At 43.6% G+C, this 16,540-nt stretch overlaps 1 protein-coding gene across 5 annotated transcripts in view; it reads right to left on the reverse strand.

The window, feature by feature from the left end:
- Window positions 1–3,533: 3,533 nt before the first annotated feature.
- The window catches only part of CEP95 (centrosomal protein 95), a 125,227-nt gene continuing 112,220 nt past the window's right edge, over window positions 3,534–16,540 (reverse strand). For all 5 annotated transcript variants that reach the window (XM_033962076.1, XM_033962073.1, XM_033962072.1 and 2 more), the window contains 5 exons: window positions 14,861–14,935; window positions 12,816–12,968; window positions 11,343–11,489; window positions 10,298–10,369; window positions 3,534–5,122 (listed from right to left, as the gene is read on the reverse strand). In XM_033962076.1, coding sequence (XP_033817967.1) covers window positions 4,946–5,122; window positions 10,298–10,369; window positions 11,343–11,489; window positions 12,816–12,968; window positions 14,861–14,935 — 624 coding nt within the window. In that variant the 3' untranslated portion in view covers window positions 3,534–4,945. The remainder of the gene's footprint in view (window positions 5,123–10,297; window positions 10,370–11,342; window positions 11,490–12,815; window positions 12,969–14,860; window positions 14,936–16,540) is intronic.

Below are 16,540 nucleotides of genomic sequence, written 5' to 3' on the forward strand. Positions count from 1 at the left end.
TTTTTTCCAATTCTTTATTCATTTTTTCATCTTACACCAAGTGAACAATATTACATCATTTAATTCCTATACCTCACTTGAAAATTATTTCAATACATATTTGAAATCCCTCCCACACCCACCCTCTCTACAAATAATGCAAATCAAACGTATCATACATGTAATGTGTTCAAAATAATAATTTTTTTAAAAGTATTTTTTTAAAGTTTCAATTGGTGTAACAAAAGCAAGTTTGGGAAAATTCAATATATGCAAATTAAGACGCCTGTTATAATTTTCCAATTGTTCAATTTTCCTTTGTAGAAAAAGTCTGTCTTTTACCACGGTTGATGAAACGTTTTGTATTGAGGAAATCTCTTTTTCAAATTTTGTATCAGTTTCTATTTTAATATTTTGAACTAGTCTTTAAGCCCGTTACATTAACTGGTGCTAGAATATATGTATGTCTGTCTTTCTTTCTTTCTGTCTCACTCCCTGCCCTTGTGTCTTTCTTCTTTTCTTTCTGTCTCCCTCCCTATTATTTGTCTTTCTTTCTATTTGTCTCTCTTTCTGCCCCCTATGCAGCATTTATGTCAAGCCCGTTACATTAACGGGTGCTAGAATAGATGTGTCTGTCTGTGTTTCTTTATCTCTCTTTAGCCGCTGTCTGTATCTTTCTGTCACCCCCCCCCGAGCAAAGCTGTCTGCCCCCAGCACCCATCTCCCCCCCAAATGTCTCTCCATGGCCCTCTTCTGTCTTCCCCCCCAGAGCAAAGCTGTCTGTCCCCTTTCCCTATCTCTCCATGGCCCCTTCTGTCTCCCCCCAGCACACCCCTCCCCCTAAAGTAGCCCCATATCCCTCTCCCTGTCTCTCCATGGTTGTTTGCCCCAAGCACACCCCTCCCCCCAAAGCAGCCCCCTTTTCCTCTCCCGCTGACTCTCTCTCTGGCCCCCTTTCTCTGTCTGTCTTTCTGTCCCTCTCCCTGCCCCTGTCATTTTCCCCATTTCCCTGTGCAGCAGCATTTCCATCCCACTTCCCTATGCAGCAGCAATAGCATTTCCCTCCTACTCCCCCCCCTTTCCTGTGTAGAAGCAGTAGCAGGATTTTCTGCCACTCCCCCTTTCCCTTTTCTTACCTTCTCTTCCCTGCTCCGTTCGGCCCCTCCCCCTTCTTTTACTGGCGTTGTCGATCCGGCCTGCTCCTGACCCTCCCACTGCCGACAAACCTTGGGACTCCAGCCGCGTAAGCAGCACTTTAAACACGCTGCTTAGCGGCCTTCAACTGGCGATTTCCTCTGCCGCGTCTGTCTCCGATGATGTCATCAGAAACCCGGCACAGAAGGGCGCGAAGCAGCGTTCGAGAGAGGAGCCAGGGGTGAGGAAGGCCGCCGCAGTTGTGTACCTGTTTTTTTTTATTTAAAAGCCGCCGCCGCAGACTCGGATAGAGTCCTTGGGCCCCCCCCTTCCCTTGTAAGTCGGCAATTCAAGCAGCCTGTGCAGCAGTCTTCACACGCTGCTTCGGGTCCTTCTACTGTGCTTATTTGCTCTGCCGTGTCTCTGATGACATCATCATAGACGTGGCAGAGCAAATCAGGGCAGTAGAAGGGCCTGAAGCAGCGTGTGAAGACTGCTGCACAGGCTGCTTGAATCGCCGGGTAGGTATTCGGGTGAGCGGCAAAGAACTCCTCTGGTCTGTTGCGGAGGGAGGCCCGGCTCGATTTATTGATTCGTTGGGGGGGTGGGGGGGGGTGGAATTCGCTGTGTTGGGGGTAAGGATAGGAGTAGGCAGACGCGGGGACCGTCCAGTTCGAGAGAGGAGCCGGGGGTGAGGAAGGCTGCCGCAGCTATGGAAATTTTTTTTTATTTGAAAACCGCCGCCGGGGCCGCGCATGCGCAATCGTGATTACGCGACGGGATCAGGGAACATGATTTTTTTAGTGCGCAAGCGCGTCCTACCATTTTATTATATTAGATTGAAATAGTCAAATCATCCAATTTACTCACAACATTCAAGATATCTCCTGCAGATTGTGTAGAAGCAGCTTCTAACTTCTGGAGCACTCTCCATATATTTTGAAGTGTCGCCGTTTGTGAGGAGCCTGCAGCTTCTGCTCCTTGATAGGTGGTTGATTCAGCATCCTGGATTGCCTGGTGCCCTCCCTCATGTGAATTCGTCTGGCTCATCGGCTCCTCGGGGCTCACACCACTCACGCCTTCCATTGCCGGATTTGGCGGCGATTGAGCTGCTGGGGGGGGGGGGGAGAGCAATGTCTCAAACCCCATGACTCCGGCGTCTCCTTCCACCCGAGCTACAGCAGAGGCTCCCCCTCCTGATATGACTGGGGAACTTGTCAGAAAGCGTTCCATCTGCGTTTGTCTGGCTGTGGAAAGGTCCAGCCGGATAACGCCCTTACGTTTGCTGTGAGGCATTGGTCCCGAAGCAAAAACAGAATCAGGACCCGGGGAAAAAGCGTTGAAGCAAAAGGTAGGACGGAGCGCTTGCACTGAGAGCTAACACATCGCCGCCATCTTGTTTTCTAAATCTAAGCTTAGACGTCGTCTTGATGACTTGGTTTGTTTTATTGGCTCGTCGTCATATCCAAAATTTTAGAGAAGTTATAATTAATAAGCAACAATGTTCCAAAAGGCAATTCGAGAAAAAAACGGCCCAAACCTGACTCATTGTCAACTGCAATACAGTGATTTTGATTTTTTATGATTTGTTTATAAAATAAAAGTATAATTTTGCAACATGCATTGGCTTTGTCATCGTTTTTTGTGTCTATTTAGCATCCATGTCAGGACCATTCGGATTTTCCAGACACTCGCATATAACACCCCTCCCTCCCGAGCAGTCCGTAAATCGAGGGTTTACTGTACAGAATTTGCATTTCCTGGGATGATTGGCTCTGTAAATTAGGGTTTAAACTGTATTACTGTGTTTTTACATTTTATTTATTGGGATTTATTAATCAGATGTGCAGTGAACCAGGCAAACAAAACAAAACACATCCATTGAGGTACTGATGTAAGCTGACATTTCTGGTTTTGTCTGGACAGGCACACAAGGTCCATGCTTACCACACAGCCTTTGCCAGGCATGTGTTTTGGGGGTTTTCAGCTACATCAGACAGTATACAGATCAGGCAAATTTGTTGCATGTCTTTTGACTCACCACTGGTTCATGGGAGCCCTGATGAAGATGTGTTGACCGCATTGGGTTCCATAATCTGTACCAAGTGGTCTGTTTGTATGCAACAAATTGTTTGCCTGCATCTTGTACATTCGTCCGCAGTTCTTTGCTCGTCTTTGTTCTGGCATGTTCCACACACCATTGTTTGGTTTAATAGTACAATTTAACTGCCTAAAGTTGGCAAACAATGTTTGTTTTGTGAACAATTTCACATTGCCTGGTCCACTGAAAATTTATGTGAACTAGAACATGTATAAACCTCAGTCTCAGAGCACCAAGAGAAAAATGAGCATCAGCCAAGACATATATGTGTGACAATCCCCCCAGTACATTAGTTACTTTTAAAAAAATGTACAAGACAAAAGGAAAAATCAATTTACTTTAATGAAATCTCTTAAATAATCTCTTAGAAACAAGACAATTTTCAGTGTCATTTGTGGTTGTACACATAAAAATTGCCATGCAAACGTAGTTTGTATGGCTGCAGTGTTATCACTAAAGACAAATGGATTATAAAGAGAAACAAATTAACTTGTTACATAAACAAATGAGGCCGGACTTAAGGAGAGGGAAAGTGAATCCTGCGATTTCAAATGAAGGTGATGTCACCTGCACTCTTAACAAAATTTGGACAATGGTGCCAACATTTATTTTAGCTATTTATATACCGCCTGTCGAGGTTATCTAAGCGGTTCAGACTTTTTCCCTCTCTGTCCCAGTGGGCTCACAGTGAAGGACTGAGTGACTTGTCTGGGATTTGAACTCATAAGCTCAGGGTGCTGAGGCCATCGCTCTAACCACCAGGCCACGCCTTTCTCTAGTTGGCTGATCTCTCTCCTCCAACTTTGAGGGAGGAGTCAAAACTTAGTTCAAATAAACGGTGACTTGCAGATGTTCTCCTTCCTTAAGTCTGGCCAACACAGCCCCTAGATTACGTCTCTAAAACAAAGTTGTATCTCTCACTATCTGTATTAGGTTAAACACTCTTTTCCTCTCTCTAGGGTTTGGCTTTATAATCCTGCCTTACAGGGGAGTAAACACAGATTCAGGCACAAGATCGAGCTTTGTAACTGGAGCAGCTGGTGCTTTCAAAGACTTATTTTCATTTCTGCCTCTATGCAAAGGAGTAGTAATGATTTATGAAATAGTGCTAAAACTAAGCCAGCCTTCTCTATGAATAAGAATCTACATAAAGGGACTTCAAAATTAATGTGGCGATCCTGAAAAGCTGACTTGCTCGGGGGGGGGGGGGGGGGTCTCCAGGCCTAAAGCATCCATATATATTGAGCTTTTAACATTTCCTATAAATTGTGCAGGAGATTGGTTTAATTTTTAGGATCTCAGCATGATTGGTTGTTAGATTATTGAATTAAATTGCATGCATATCAATTAAAAGCAAATATAAAATTTAAGTGTTTACCGTAACTCTTTAGGAGACAAGATGGGACCTAGAAAGGTTGTTTAATGAAATTGATGGGCATTAGCTTGCAGCTTACGGTTGGGTTAACCCATCCTATGTTACTTATTTTAAAAATGTCTATTTCATGTAATCCTAATAGGATTACAACTAACATATCTTATGGAAACATACTGTCTCCAGGGGCCAAAGTAGGACCAGTGGAAGGGAATACGATCAGTAACAGACAGTTCCCCTCCCCTGCATTTCAACCCAACAATACTGATTTTACTAATGTAACTGGCAGGCACATTTCAGACTACTGGCCAGCAAATTTCTGAACTAATTGTTCCCATGCCCTCCATCATCCTGACATTTTAGGAGATAGGGTCTTTGCTGTGATAAAACGAAGCCATTTGTACTTTCCGCTTCAGCCGTTCTGCTTCTAGTTCGGAGTAGAATGTGTCATCGTTGTTTCTGGTGATCAAGAACTGCAACTCCCGGATTTCCTTTTCCATCTTTGCTCTCAGCTCTTTTCTCAGTTTTTGAAGTGTCTAAATGAAATTAAAATTCATGAATCATTTTCAAACAGACAATAAGTGTACAGAAATACAATTATTATACTTTCAATACAACACTTAAACATCTTTCCAAATCATCTAAATAAAAATATTAATGCCCTACCTAAAGAAATAAAAACAAACTCTTAGGGTGGGGGGTGGGGATATATTCTTTTGTTCTTGATGATATGATTAAGATTTTCAAGTGTTACATTGAAATTTAATGGATATATTATTGCACACTTGTTTATGATTTAAAATGAATAAAGAATTTATAAAAAAAAAAAAAGAAGTGTCTAAATGGATGGATTAGATATGTTTATTTTAAGAAGGCTGAATGGAGACATTAGGGCTTACCTGATCATTCTTTCCATCAGTCCCCTCCAGACAAGAGGGTTTACGCTCTCCCAGCAGCAGGTGGAGACTGAGACCCACTGGTGTAATATTAAAATCCTGTGCCGTTCACACCTAGCCAGTATTTTGTAATAAAGCAAGAACTTATCCTCCAAATCCGCTATCAATTGGGCTCTGGAATAATGCAAATCGGGTCAGAACTCGACCTCCTTAAAAATCATTGAGAATAATTTTTGATTTTCTCTCAAAGTACAATAACGCACTCCGCGTACCTTTTCTTTCTACCGTCTTCTATCTGCTACTAAAGAGCCAAAATCTGTGCAGTGGCTGCCAGAGGCCATGGAGTCTGGTTGTGTTTGGCCGCCCTGCCCTGGTTTGATCGCTGTAGCAGGCTGAAGCTGCTTGGAAAGTCTTGAAGACTAACATCAATGGAGTGGGAGCAAGCCAGTAAACTCCTCTCTAGTGGCACACAGGCTCCCTGTACATTTGTTTGCAGGAATCCAAGTTTATTCTATATTTGATATACCGATCATTGACAAGTATCTGATTGGTTCACAATCCTAAAATTAAGGTACAATTATAAAAGAAAAGGGGGCATTTTATAACTATAACATAGGTGATTGATGAGACAGACAAATTTGGTATGAAAGGTACTGGGGATGGGGGCAATAAAAATACATCGAAGTAGAAATAAAATTTAAAAGGAGGGTAAAGGGGGGGAACAAGGGAGGGGGAGTAATTTCTTAAAAGCAGTTCTCTTTCTTCATTGATCTTGGGTGAAATTAGCAGAAAAGATCCTATTGATATCTCATATTTGATATGCATCCCGAAATAAAAAAGTTTTAAGTTTGCTCTTAAATTTATCGAGGGACTCTTCAAGTCGAATGTCAGACGAGAGAGTCTGGGCTGTAGCGGAAAAAATGGTATTGCACGTATAAAAGAGTTCCTTAATTGGGGGAATACACTTCTCCCTCCCTATTCGCATGGGTTAGGGGCAGAGCCGGCCCATGAATAGGGAAAATTCATGAATAACTTTTGGGCCGGCTCTGACCCACCCCCAGACCTGGTGGTCTAACGGTGATGCAGGGCAGGAGCGATCTTCCTACACTCCTGCCCTGTGCAGAGCTGTGCTGCGAGTTCCCGTGGTCTCACGAGACTACAACAGGGAGTTCCTGTTATAGTCTCGTGAGACCATGGGAACTCAAAGCACGGCTCTGCATGGGGCAGGAGTGTAGGAAGATCGCTCCTGCCCCATATCACCGCTAGACCACCAGATAAGGTCTGTGCTCCTGGGGCAGCTGCTCGCCTCCTCTGCCTCCAATCACCCCCCAGGGCCATTTTTTGGGGGATGCGGGCTGCCGACAAGCAATTCTCAGGGGGGGTGGAGGAAAAAAATTGTGAATAATCAAAACTTGAGAGGAAAAGGAAGATGAAAAGAAGAAGAAAATCATGGAAAATTCTGGAATAAAATCCTTGTAAGTCCTTGTTTGATACAGGTGAAGCAGGATAAGTCCTTTGGATAACAGTAAAGGTGAAGAAACCAGACCTCAAAGAAGAACCCCCCCTTTTTCTCCCTCCTGCTCTAATAAATCAGTATATTAACAATGTAAAAGACATTTCATAACCCATTTACCAGCTGGCATATGTTGATTGGGAAATACCCTGTTGCTGAGCTAGCTGCTAGGATAAGCGAAACTTATGAGAAACAAGACTTAACTCTGATGCATGGCAACAGGGCTCGCACCTGGCCGGATATTATGCAAAGATGAACACAGCTCATGGTCAGAAAATAGAATTCTCAAGAATATCATTTAGCAAGACATGTCTTGTGATAACACAGCAGGGAGGGGGTTGAGACTCGGAATTGCTTATATGGTAAAGGAAAGGGGCATTTGCGGGAAAAGGTTAGGCCTTACGGTAAACTGAACAGACGTATAGCATGACACAAATGTATAAGCCAATAAATGAATCTACTTTTGTAATGACGTATAAGAAAATAACCAATAAAGATGTATCAGGTGATTTAGACCAACGTGGTGTTGACCACCAAGAAATGTATAAAACCAGGCCTGTAAGCGGAAGTAATCAGAACAGACATCAGAGGATCCTCAGGCCTGAAGATCACATTCTGTTACTCTATATGCTGAATGATTTATTCTTGTAAGCTGTTACTGATTTGCTAATAAATATATACTTATTGATTGAAACCAGTATATAGTGTGTGAGGTCTCCATTTCGAGGTAGGCCTAGACAGCGACCTACTTCAAACCGCGAATAAGGAGGGGGAAGTGTAGTCAGCAAATTCTGGTTAGTAGATCTTAAGGCCCGTGAGGTTGTACAGGGGATAAGATATTATCTAGGAAGGCTGAGGAGTAAGTTTGATTTTGACAGAAAGTAAGATTATCTTATATGTTGTTTGATGCGATACCGTAACCAGCTGCATAATTTGGGCTCTTTCCAATTATTTTGAAAACATCTGAAAATGTGGCTATTTTCAAAAATGTAAATTCCGCTGCTCTCTATATAATCACTAATTCTTATTATATCTTTCTTTCTTCAAATCTCTTGTAAACCGTGCCGAGCTCTATCCTTATAAAGAAGATGCGGTATATAAGCTTAAGGTTTAGTTTAGTTTCACGGAGTAGCAGCGTGACGTGGTCATATTTTTTTCCTTTGTGAATGAGTTTAATGAGTTGTTTTTTGTTTGTTTAAATCAGAGTTTCTTGTGCCAGCACTCTTGGCTCCCTTCCAAAGATAGGGGGAGAGTGATAAGAAGTACTGCTGCCTGTACCCTAGAACCACTCAACCAGGCAGGAGCAGAAAAGCTGGGGAAGGACTTGGAATGACTAGATTCTACATCCCAAACCCAGCATTGTCAATCCAAGATCTCTTGATCTTTCACCTTACTGGGATCCTAGGATCAAATTCTTCTGATGACATGTTCCCACACCAACCAGACTACAGAAACCTACAACCTTCCATCTGCTGGAGACTGAGAAATACTGGCTAGCTGAACTGCACAGGATTCTTATAGGCTGATAAGCCGAGACCTATTGCTGGATGGATTTATAAAACACAACTCGGTACCCTAGCTCATTTGTTATTTGAGTGCAGTTCTCTAAGGCTTAGGTTATACTAGGACTTACAGGGACTCGTATGTCAAGGGTTCTAGAGAATCAGGAACTCCTCACAGTCAATGAGGTTGGATAGCACTCTTTCAAAATAACAGAGTTATTTAACAGTGGTGAAGTTAATTCTTTCCTTGTGAAAGGATACCTCTGCTTCAGAAATGCAACCATTTGTCTCTATCGCAGATGTGAAGGTGTGAGAATCAATAGGCCAAACTTCAGTCCCATGTTACTAGTTGTAAAACTGTTTCCCATTGTATAATTCTGATGCATTTGTGTGTTTTTTTGTTCTTGATTTTTCTTTAAAAAGCAATGCAATGTTTGAATTATAAACCTGTGGTTCTTAGTCTCCACCTGCATCTACACACTCAAACTATTGAAGGTAATATTTTTATTAGGATAATTTACATTTGCTGCTTAGTTTTTGAGTATTAAGTTAATGCTCCTTGCCTTAGGTCTAACTATGAGAAGAATAAGCAGGAAAAGATGGCAGCTTTCAGAAAAATACCAGCAAATCAGATTTCATTATAATGGTAGTGTGAAGAGTACAGTGTTACAGCAGAATTAGGCAAATCCCATTCTCAAATGTATAATTACTGTGTTTCCCCAAAAATAAGACACTGTCTCACATTATTTAGGGATCCAAAAACACACTAGGGATTATTATTGGGGATGTCTTATTTTTTTTGTGTGTACAATGATCATCTCTCACCCATCCCCTTGTGCAGCATCTTTCTATCCCTCCCTCCCATCCCCAATGCACCACAACTCCGAAAGCAATTTCATTGTGTTGCGTTAGATCTAATCTAATCATTGTTCTTATATGCCACATCTTCCCTACAAAATAGAGCTTTAAATGGTTGATAAATAATCAAATTACAGATCATCCTTAAACAAACTGAATTTCAGATGTCATAACATTTCTGAAATAAAAAAGTCTTGAGATTGTTGTGGAACAGATAGTACGAAGCCATTCCCCCCCCCCCCTGTGCAGCAGAACCCCGATGACCCTCCCATCATGAGGCCAACATACTTCCGTTCCAAACATCAGTGGCAGCAGCCTTTCTACTGCCATGTCATTGATGACATTAGTGATGCGGCAGTGGGAAGGCCGCGAAGCAGCCTGTTCAGTTCTGCTGCCACCGCTGTTTGGAACGGAGGTATGTCGACCTCACGGTGGGAGGGTCAGCAGGGTTCTGCTGCGCAGGATGGGAAGGAGGGGGTGGAAAGATGCAGCGTAAGAGGATGGGCAAGAGGAGAGGAAAGATGCTGCACACGGGGGAAGTGCTGCCGCCAGTGAATCAGGGAGTGTCTGGGACATTCAGGAGGGGCTTTGGGGGTTGATATAACTAGGGCTTATTTCAGGGTAGGTCTTATTTTCGGGGAAATACGATACTGTACTTGTGTTTTCAAGATATTCAGTATTACATGTATGGTATGAGATAAACAAATACATATTCAGTATAAATAGCCTGAAAAGTTATCTACTGTTGTATCAGTGGTAAGATGAGAAGGGGCTGCAGGGTTAACTCACTGTTCTTTTTAAATTATTCAAATGTTTTTCAGTCCTGGATTGTTCTGAACTTACCTTCTGGGCTTCTCACCGCAAAGAGGCCATTGCCACGGCACATGAATTATACAGTGTCTACACTACTTTAGCCAACGCTACACTTAAAAGCAGACTTACTTTGGCCTGTGCTTTTTCTCTGGTGTGGATTTCCTGCCGTTCCTGTGACACAGCTTCCGCTAACATTGAGAACTAGGAAGGCAATAAAACATTATTGTAAGAAAATGAAACATCAGAGCCTGCTGTGAATAATTGCAGTCTAAAAGTTTAAGGACCTATAACTAGGTCATGGTAGCCAGTCACTCATCTATTTTCTTCCATACTGCCACCCTTGTGGTAAAACAGGGGATTTACGTGCAGAGACCTTTTGTTTCCCTTGAGTAAAAAAAAAACCTCTTTTCCTTGCAATCGTTGAACTGACAAATGGCAGCCTCTCGCCTTTCCCTGTAGGCATTATTCTTACCCTTGCAAGACTGAGGCAGAGTGAAGCAACATGGGACTGAGTAAAATGAGGATCCCATGGATTTTAACCCACACACCCTTAAAAATCTGCTCACCTCAGGGGTGAGCGGGACCTTGAGGTCCACGGGAGGATTTCTCTGAACCCAGGCTTGCAGTTAAGATCTGCAAGGTCTGCAGCAAGCAAAGGTAGAAGTTAAAAAGAACCCACAAAACTAGAAGAAGGTGGCCTTGGCATGGTGTCCGCACTGATCCTTGTTTTTTTTAAACTCCCGTGGATCTCTCACCACCCCAAAACAAAATCCTGGTGGGCTGGGGATCAGACATTCCCCGCCCCCAGCTCAAGGACCCTTCTCCCATGACACTGCCCCACCCTCCCTACCTTTTCTGGAAAATCAGGCAGGAAAAATGCCCACTTCCTCCTGCCTGAAGGGCTGCCTCTTTAAAATGGCAGCCCTCCCCCTCCTGGTGCAACCCTAATCATAGCTCCCAAATGATTTGGAAACTGTAGAGCCTTTGTCCCCTAGAGCAGGATCCACCTTAGAATATACAGATTTGTTACAAAGGGGTTCTCTCCTTCTCTGCGACTGCCTTGAAAGTGAATTGAGGAAAGCAGTAAGTAACCAAATTGGGACCCTACCTGCGCGAGAGGAGGAAGTAATTTTTCCTCAGAATTGTCAACACGGGTCGGGAGCTTCCTTTTTACCTGATCTTTATAATAATTCTCCATAGACTGCAGCTCATCCTCAAAGCGTTTCTTCTGTGCTTCATGCTTCTCTGTTGCGTACAGTTTCATCTCTCGGAGTCTTTGCTTCTGGATTTCTAACCCTTCTGCAAAGAGGTTCTTAAACATCTAGTATAAAAAAATTTTAAAATCTGAGAATGAGTGCAAACAAGTACTGCTGTGCACACACACACACACACATACTATATTACATTTAGAAGACAGATAGGAAGCTCTATCATATGATAAATAGGACAATGTATTGAGTTTTCCCATTCAGTTTTCTTAACTTTTTATTTTCTTTTTTGCATCTGTCCATTCAAATATTGCCCTCTTTCTCTCCCATTTCCCATCCAATTTCCTTCTATCTACTTCCCATTACCACAGCTCTCCTCCTCTCCCCCCTTGGACCAATATTTTGTTCCCTCTCTTTTCTGTTGTTCTTCTTCCCTCCCCCTTGATGCTGAACAATGAGATGGGGGGGGGGGAAGAGAGATGCTGCATCTCTCTCTCCCTTTCACCCCCAGATACAACTTCTCTCCCCAACAGCCCTCCATCCCATCTCTCTCCCTCCGGGGAAGAGAGATGCTGCATCTCTCTCTCCCTTTCACCCCCAGATACAACTTCTCTTCCCAACAGCCCTCCATCCCATCTCTCTCCCTCCCTCCCTCCCCCCAGGTCCACCATTTCTCCCTTTCTCTTCCCAACAGTTCTCCCTTCAAATATCTCTTTCCCACTTCCTCTACACCTCCCCAGGTCCCTTCAGACCATTGCCCACCATATCTCTCTCTCTGTCCTGTTTCTGGCCCCATAAGCTCTCCTCCCACACCCAGTCTGGCACTGCTTTTAATACCCTCCCTCTTTGTACTTAAAAACAGTTAGTCCAGGAGGCTTCCTCGGCCCAGCATGTCTTCCCCCTTCTCTCTTTGCTGGTCTGATGTCACCCTCACCTTCTGTCACGCTGAAAAATCTGCTAGCCTTGGAAGTGATTCAGCAACGTTGCCCGCAGCTCCTCTTCCTGCTTTCTATCTGCTGTGGTCTGTCTCCAATAACGCAACTTTCTGTTTCTGCCCGGGTGGACCACAGCAGAAAGAAAACAGGAAGGGGAGCTGCAGGCAGCGTTGCTGAATCACTGATGAGGCCGGCAGATTTTTCAGCGTGACAGAAGATGAGGGTGTGGAGAGAAGAGGGAAGACATGCTGTGCCATGGGGACCACCCAGAGCTTTGGGGCCGGGCTATGAGTCCAAGGCCGGGAGCACTGCCGCGGGCCACATAAAATGGCCAAGCCATGGGCCTTGTGTTTGACACGTGTGATCTAGCCCAACATCCTGTTTCCAACAGTGGCCAATCCAGGTCCCAAGTACTTAGCTAGATCGCAAGTAGTAAAATTACCAGTACCAGGCCAACACTATAACAGAATAAGTACCCGCCCTGGTCCCACTGCTGTTACCTACCCGCTCCTCACGTGTGCGGGCTCGCATCATTTTGGCCCGCAGCTGGACATGATAATCCTCATAGTACTTCTTGGCCCGAACAGTCTGCTGTCGTCTTTCTCGAAATTTATTCTGCATAGACTTCTGCTGCAGTATCCGCTCCTTGAATTCTTTCTACATTGACGGATGGAAGGAAAAAGGGAAACTGACTGCTGGACTTTTCAGGTAGAGTTAAATTAAAGAAACTATTTTAGAAATTGATTAAACAAGATGGACTAGATCTTTTTTGGAAACTTTTTCTCTTGGTGAGGGAGGGGGGAGATCTCACTGGCCATTTCTGGGCTTCCAGCTAGGCTACGGAATCATGTGCTCCCCCAAGCTCCGCAATTGTATTAAGACTCTTCAATCAGGAGCCCCAGGTATTACTATTTTGCAATGCCTGATATCCTTTAGCATCGTAGAAATATAGAAAAATGATGGCAGAAAAAGGTCAAATGGCCTATCCAATCTCCTCTCCGCTCCCCAACATCAGCTAACTGGGGAGCAAATTGTTCAATCTAGGGGATCAACTCCAAGTTCTTCTGTACAGTGTGTTACAGGTCCATCCCCAGCACTTACTAGTTGGATTGTTTAATCTGTGTTTTACTATGATAAATGTGATTACAAATTACTTCAAGCAGTTACTGAAAAGGAATGTATGTATGTATTTATTAAATAATGATATTTCTTCTCTACATTGAAATCCAGGTGGGTTCCCAAAACATATAGAATTACAAAAGCTAAATCAATAAAAAGTAAAAGTTATATAGTCCTATCCAGCGGCATAGTAAGGGGGTGCGGGGTAGGGGAGGTGCGCCTTGGGCGTGGTCTTCTTAAGGGCGTGGCACCCCTCCTCCTCTCCTTGCTTTGTGCACGTGCCCCTTGCCTTTCCCCCGTACCTTTTTATACCTCCCCGGCACAAGATTGCTGCCCGCGTCGGCATTGGCGCTCTGTATCACTTCCGGGACCCACGCCTAGGAAGTGACGTCAAAGGGTGAGCGAACACCAACATAGGCATGGGGAAAGGGAAGGGGGGAGGGGGCTTGGAGGAGCAACACCGCCCCGGGCGCCGCTCACCCTTACTAAGCCATTGGTCCTATTGTTATTTTACTACATACGGAGAAAACAACAACAAAATAAAATCATCGTTTACATTCAGGGGCGTAAAAACTTGGAACGAACTACCAGAAGTAATACGAAAAGAAACTAGTCACACATTATTCCGGAAGAAGTTGAAAACCTTCCTCTTTGGCAATTGAACTTTCAAGCTTCTCTCAGAAAAACTAACCGCACCCCTACTCTGAAAGATAATGTAAAACTCTTCCCTTCGACTAAGGAACCTACGTGCTTCTCTCCTTTCCTCTCCCTCCCCAGTCCTCCCTCTTGCCCTTTATGACCCCTCCCCTCTGTAAGTCGCCTAGAGCCTGCATAGGAATGAGCAACCCACAAAGAGATTAGAAGTTACACCACTGGAGGGGCTGGAGGAGTTGCCGTACAGTGAGAGATTGGAGAGACTGGGCCTCTTCTCCCTTGAAAAGAGGAGACAGAGGGGGGGCATTATCGAAACATTCAAGATACTGAAGGGAATAGACTTAGTAGATAAAGACAGGTTGTTCACCCTCTCCAAGGTAGGGAGAACTAGAGGGCACTCTCTACAGTTGAAAGGGGATAGATTCCGTACAAACGTAAGGAAGTTCTTCTTCACCCAGAGAGTGGTAGAAAACTGGAATGCTCTCCTGGAGGCTGTTATAGGGGAAAATACCCTCCAGGGACTCAAATAGGGGGAAACATCCTCCAGGGATTCAAGACAAAGTTAGACAAGTTCCTGCTGAACCAGAACGTACATAGGTAAGGCTAGACTCCGGGCACTGGTCTTTGACCTAAGGGCTGCTGCGGGAGCGGACTGCTGGGCACGATGGACCACTGGTCTGACCCAGCAGCGGCAATTCTTATGTTCACTGTAATCAAGCCTAAATTTTAAGCTAGCAAAAGAGGTGGCTCAGAACAGGAAGAAGCAGCATACGTACCAATCTCTGGTTGTGGCCCTGCTCTTTCTTAATAATTTTAATCAAGAGGTCATGTTTCTTTTGTGCTGTTTCCACCTTATAAAAAAAAACAAAAAACAATTGCTTTATATTATTGGTTCACAATATGAAATACAAAGCAGATGAGAGAAAAATCAGAATACACAATCCATCTAATATTTTGCAAATAGGGGGCATTTTTATGACAGGGTGTGTATGTGCCTTTAAAAGAACAGCCTCACAGAATGACCCCTGGTAGTGCACAAATAAGATGAATGTACATACATATTTTATAAAATGCACACGTACATAACTCTGTCCTAGTTCCACCCAAACTGTACCCCAGAACACCTATATTTAGATTGTGTAAAGGTAGATCCAATGGTGCTTTTTTTCAAAAATATATATTTGCATGCCAAGCAGCCTCTGCAGTACATGAATATGGTTTTCTTTTTCAGGGAATATTGTGATGTTTTATTGATGGCAGCTGTCTTTTGGTGTGGTGTTTTATTGTGTTTTTTAGGGGTCTTAAGTGCCTCTGCCCAGTTTATTTCTCTTATTTTTAGAAGCAGTTTTCTCTACATTTTAACCCCCCAAAAAACCCTTCCTTTTTCCCTCCAGAAACAGCACATCAGCAGCAGGATCTGTTGCGTATAGGTTTTATGTCTACTCATATGATTTGCATTTTATGATTAATATTTATTTTGCTAAAACATCTATATTTACACATATGTTTCACATTTTAGCATCATCTACTGTGTCATTTATGGTTTAGATTTTGTGATTACTATTATTTATTTGTTTTACCAGTATGTGTCTTGCCTCTGAACTAGCCCCTGGTGGGTGAAACATAGCTGTGTGGAGCACTCTTATTTATGACTCTAGAATTACATAGTTGGTGTTATCCCGGGACAGCAGGCAGATATTCTCACATGTGTGTAACATCATTCACAGAGCCCGGTACGGACAGTATTAAAGTGTACTGTCACTTTGAAAAATTAAAGTCTTGAGACATGCACAGGAGGAGACCTTCTGTGAGGAGGTGGTGGAGATGGATCCAATGGTATTTCATAAGATTCCTCCAGAGCCAGGTCTGGATAATCTGAAGAAGAGTGTTATGACAAGTCAAAGTAATACTCTTTTATGTCCTGCCTCAGAGATGGTGAGCATCTAGAAGGATGTCAAGGTGATAAGTCAAGGGATGCTTCAAGATGAACATCCCGCTTTGGTGTTGAACATCAATGAGGTGCAGTTTTAGATGGTTGATGCGGGCATTGCTCGGACTGGGCTGACATGGGATGCATGGAAGTCGGTACCTGCAACCATGTGTGACTTCAGCATCGCAGTCAGTTCCTTTTCTACCAGCTCCTTTATCTGGTCCTGCAAAGAGGGTGCCAGTACCAATGTCACAGTCGGCAAAGAGGGCACAGAATGCACCTAGTATCGAAATGTTGGTGACCTCAATGTCGAGACATGCCTCTGAGGGGACACCGGCTGTAAGGATGGTGATCAAGCCTTGGTACATCTACACTTCATGTGCGTTAATGGTGCATCACATGCATCTCTTGTTGTTCTTGTTGTATACTATCTTGAACTGAAAAGGTATGACATGATATAAATAAAGCTATTATTATTATACACCATGGATGACTCAGAGGCATGCCTGGAGGGAGAAGGATGTTT

Source organism: Geotrypetes seraphini, chromosome 10 (assembly GCF_902459505.1).
Source record: "Geotrypetes seraphini chromosome 10, aGeoSer1.1, whole genome shotgun sequence".
NCBI lineage: Eukaryota > Metazoa > Chordata > Amphibia > Gymnophiona > Dermophiidae > Geotrypetes > Geotrypetes seraphini.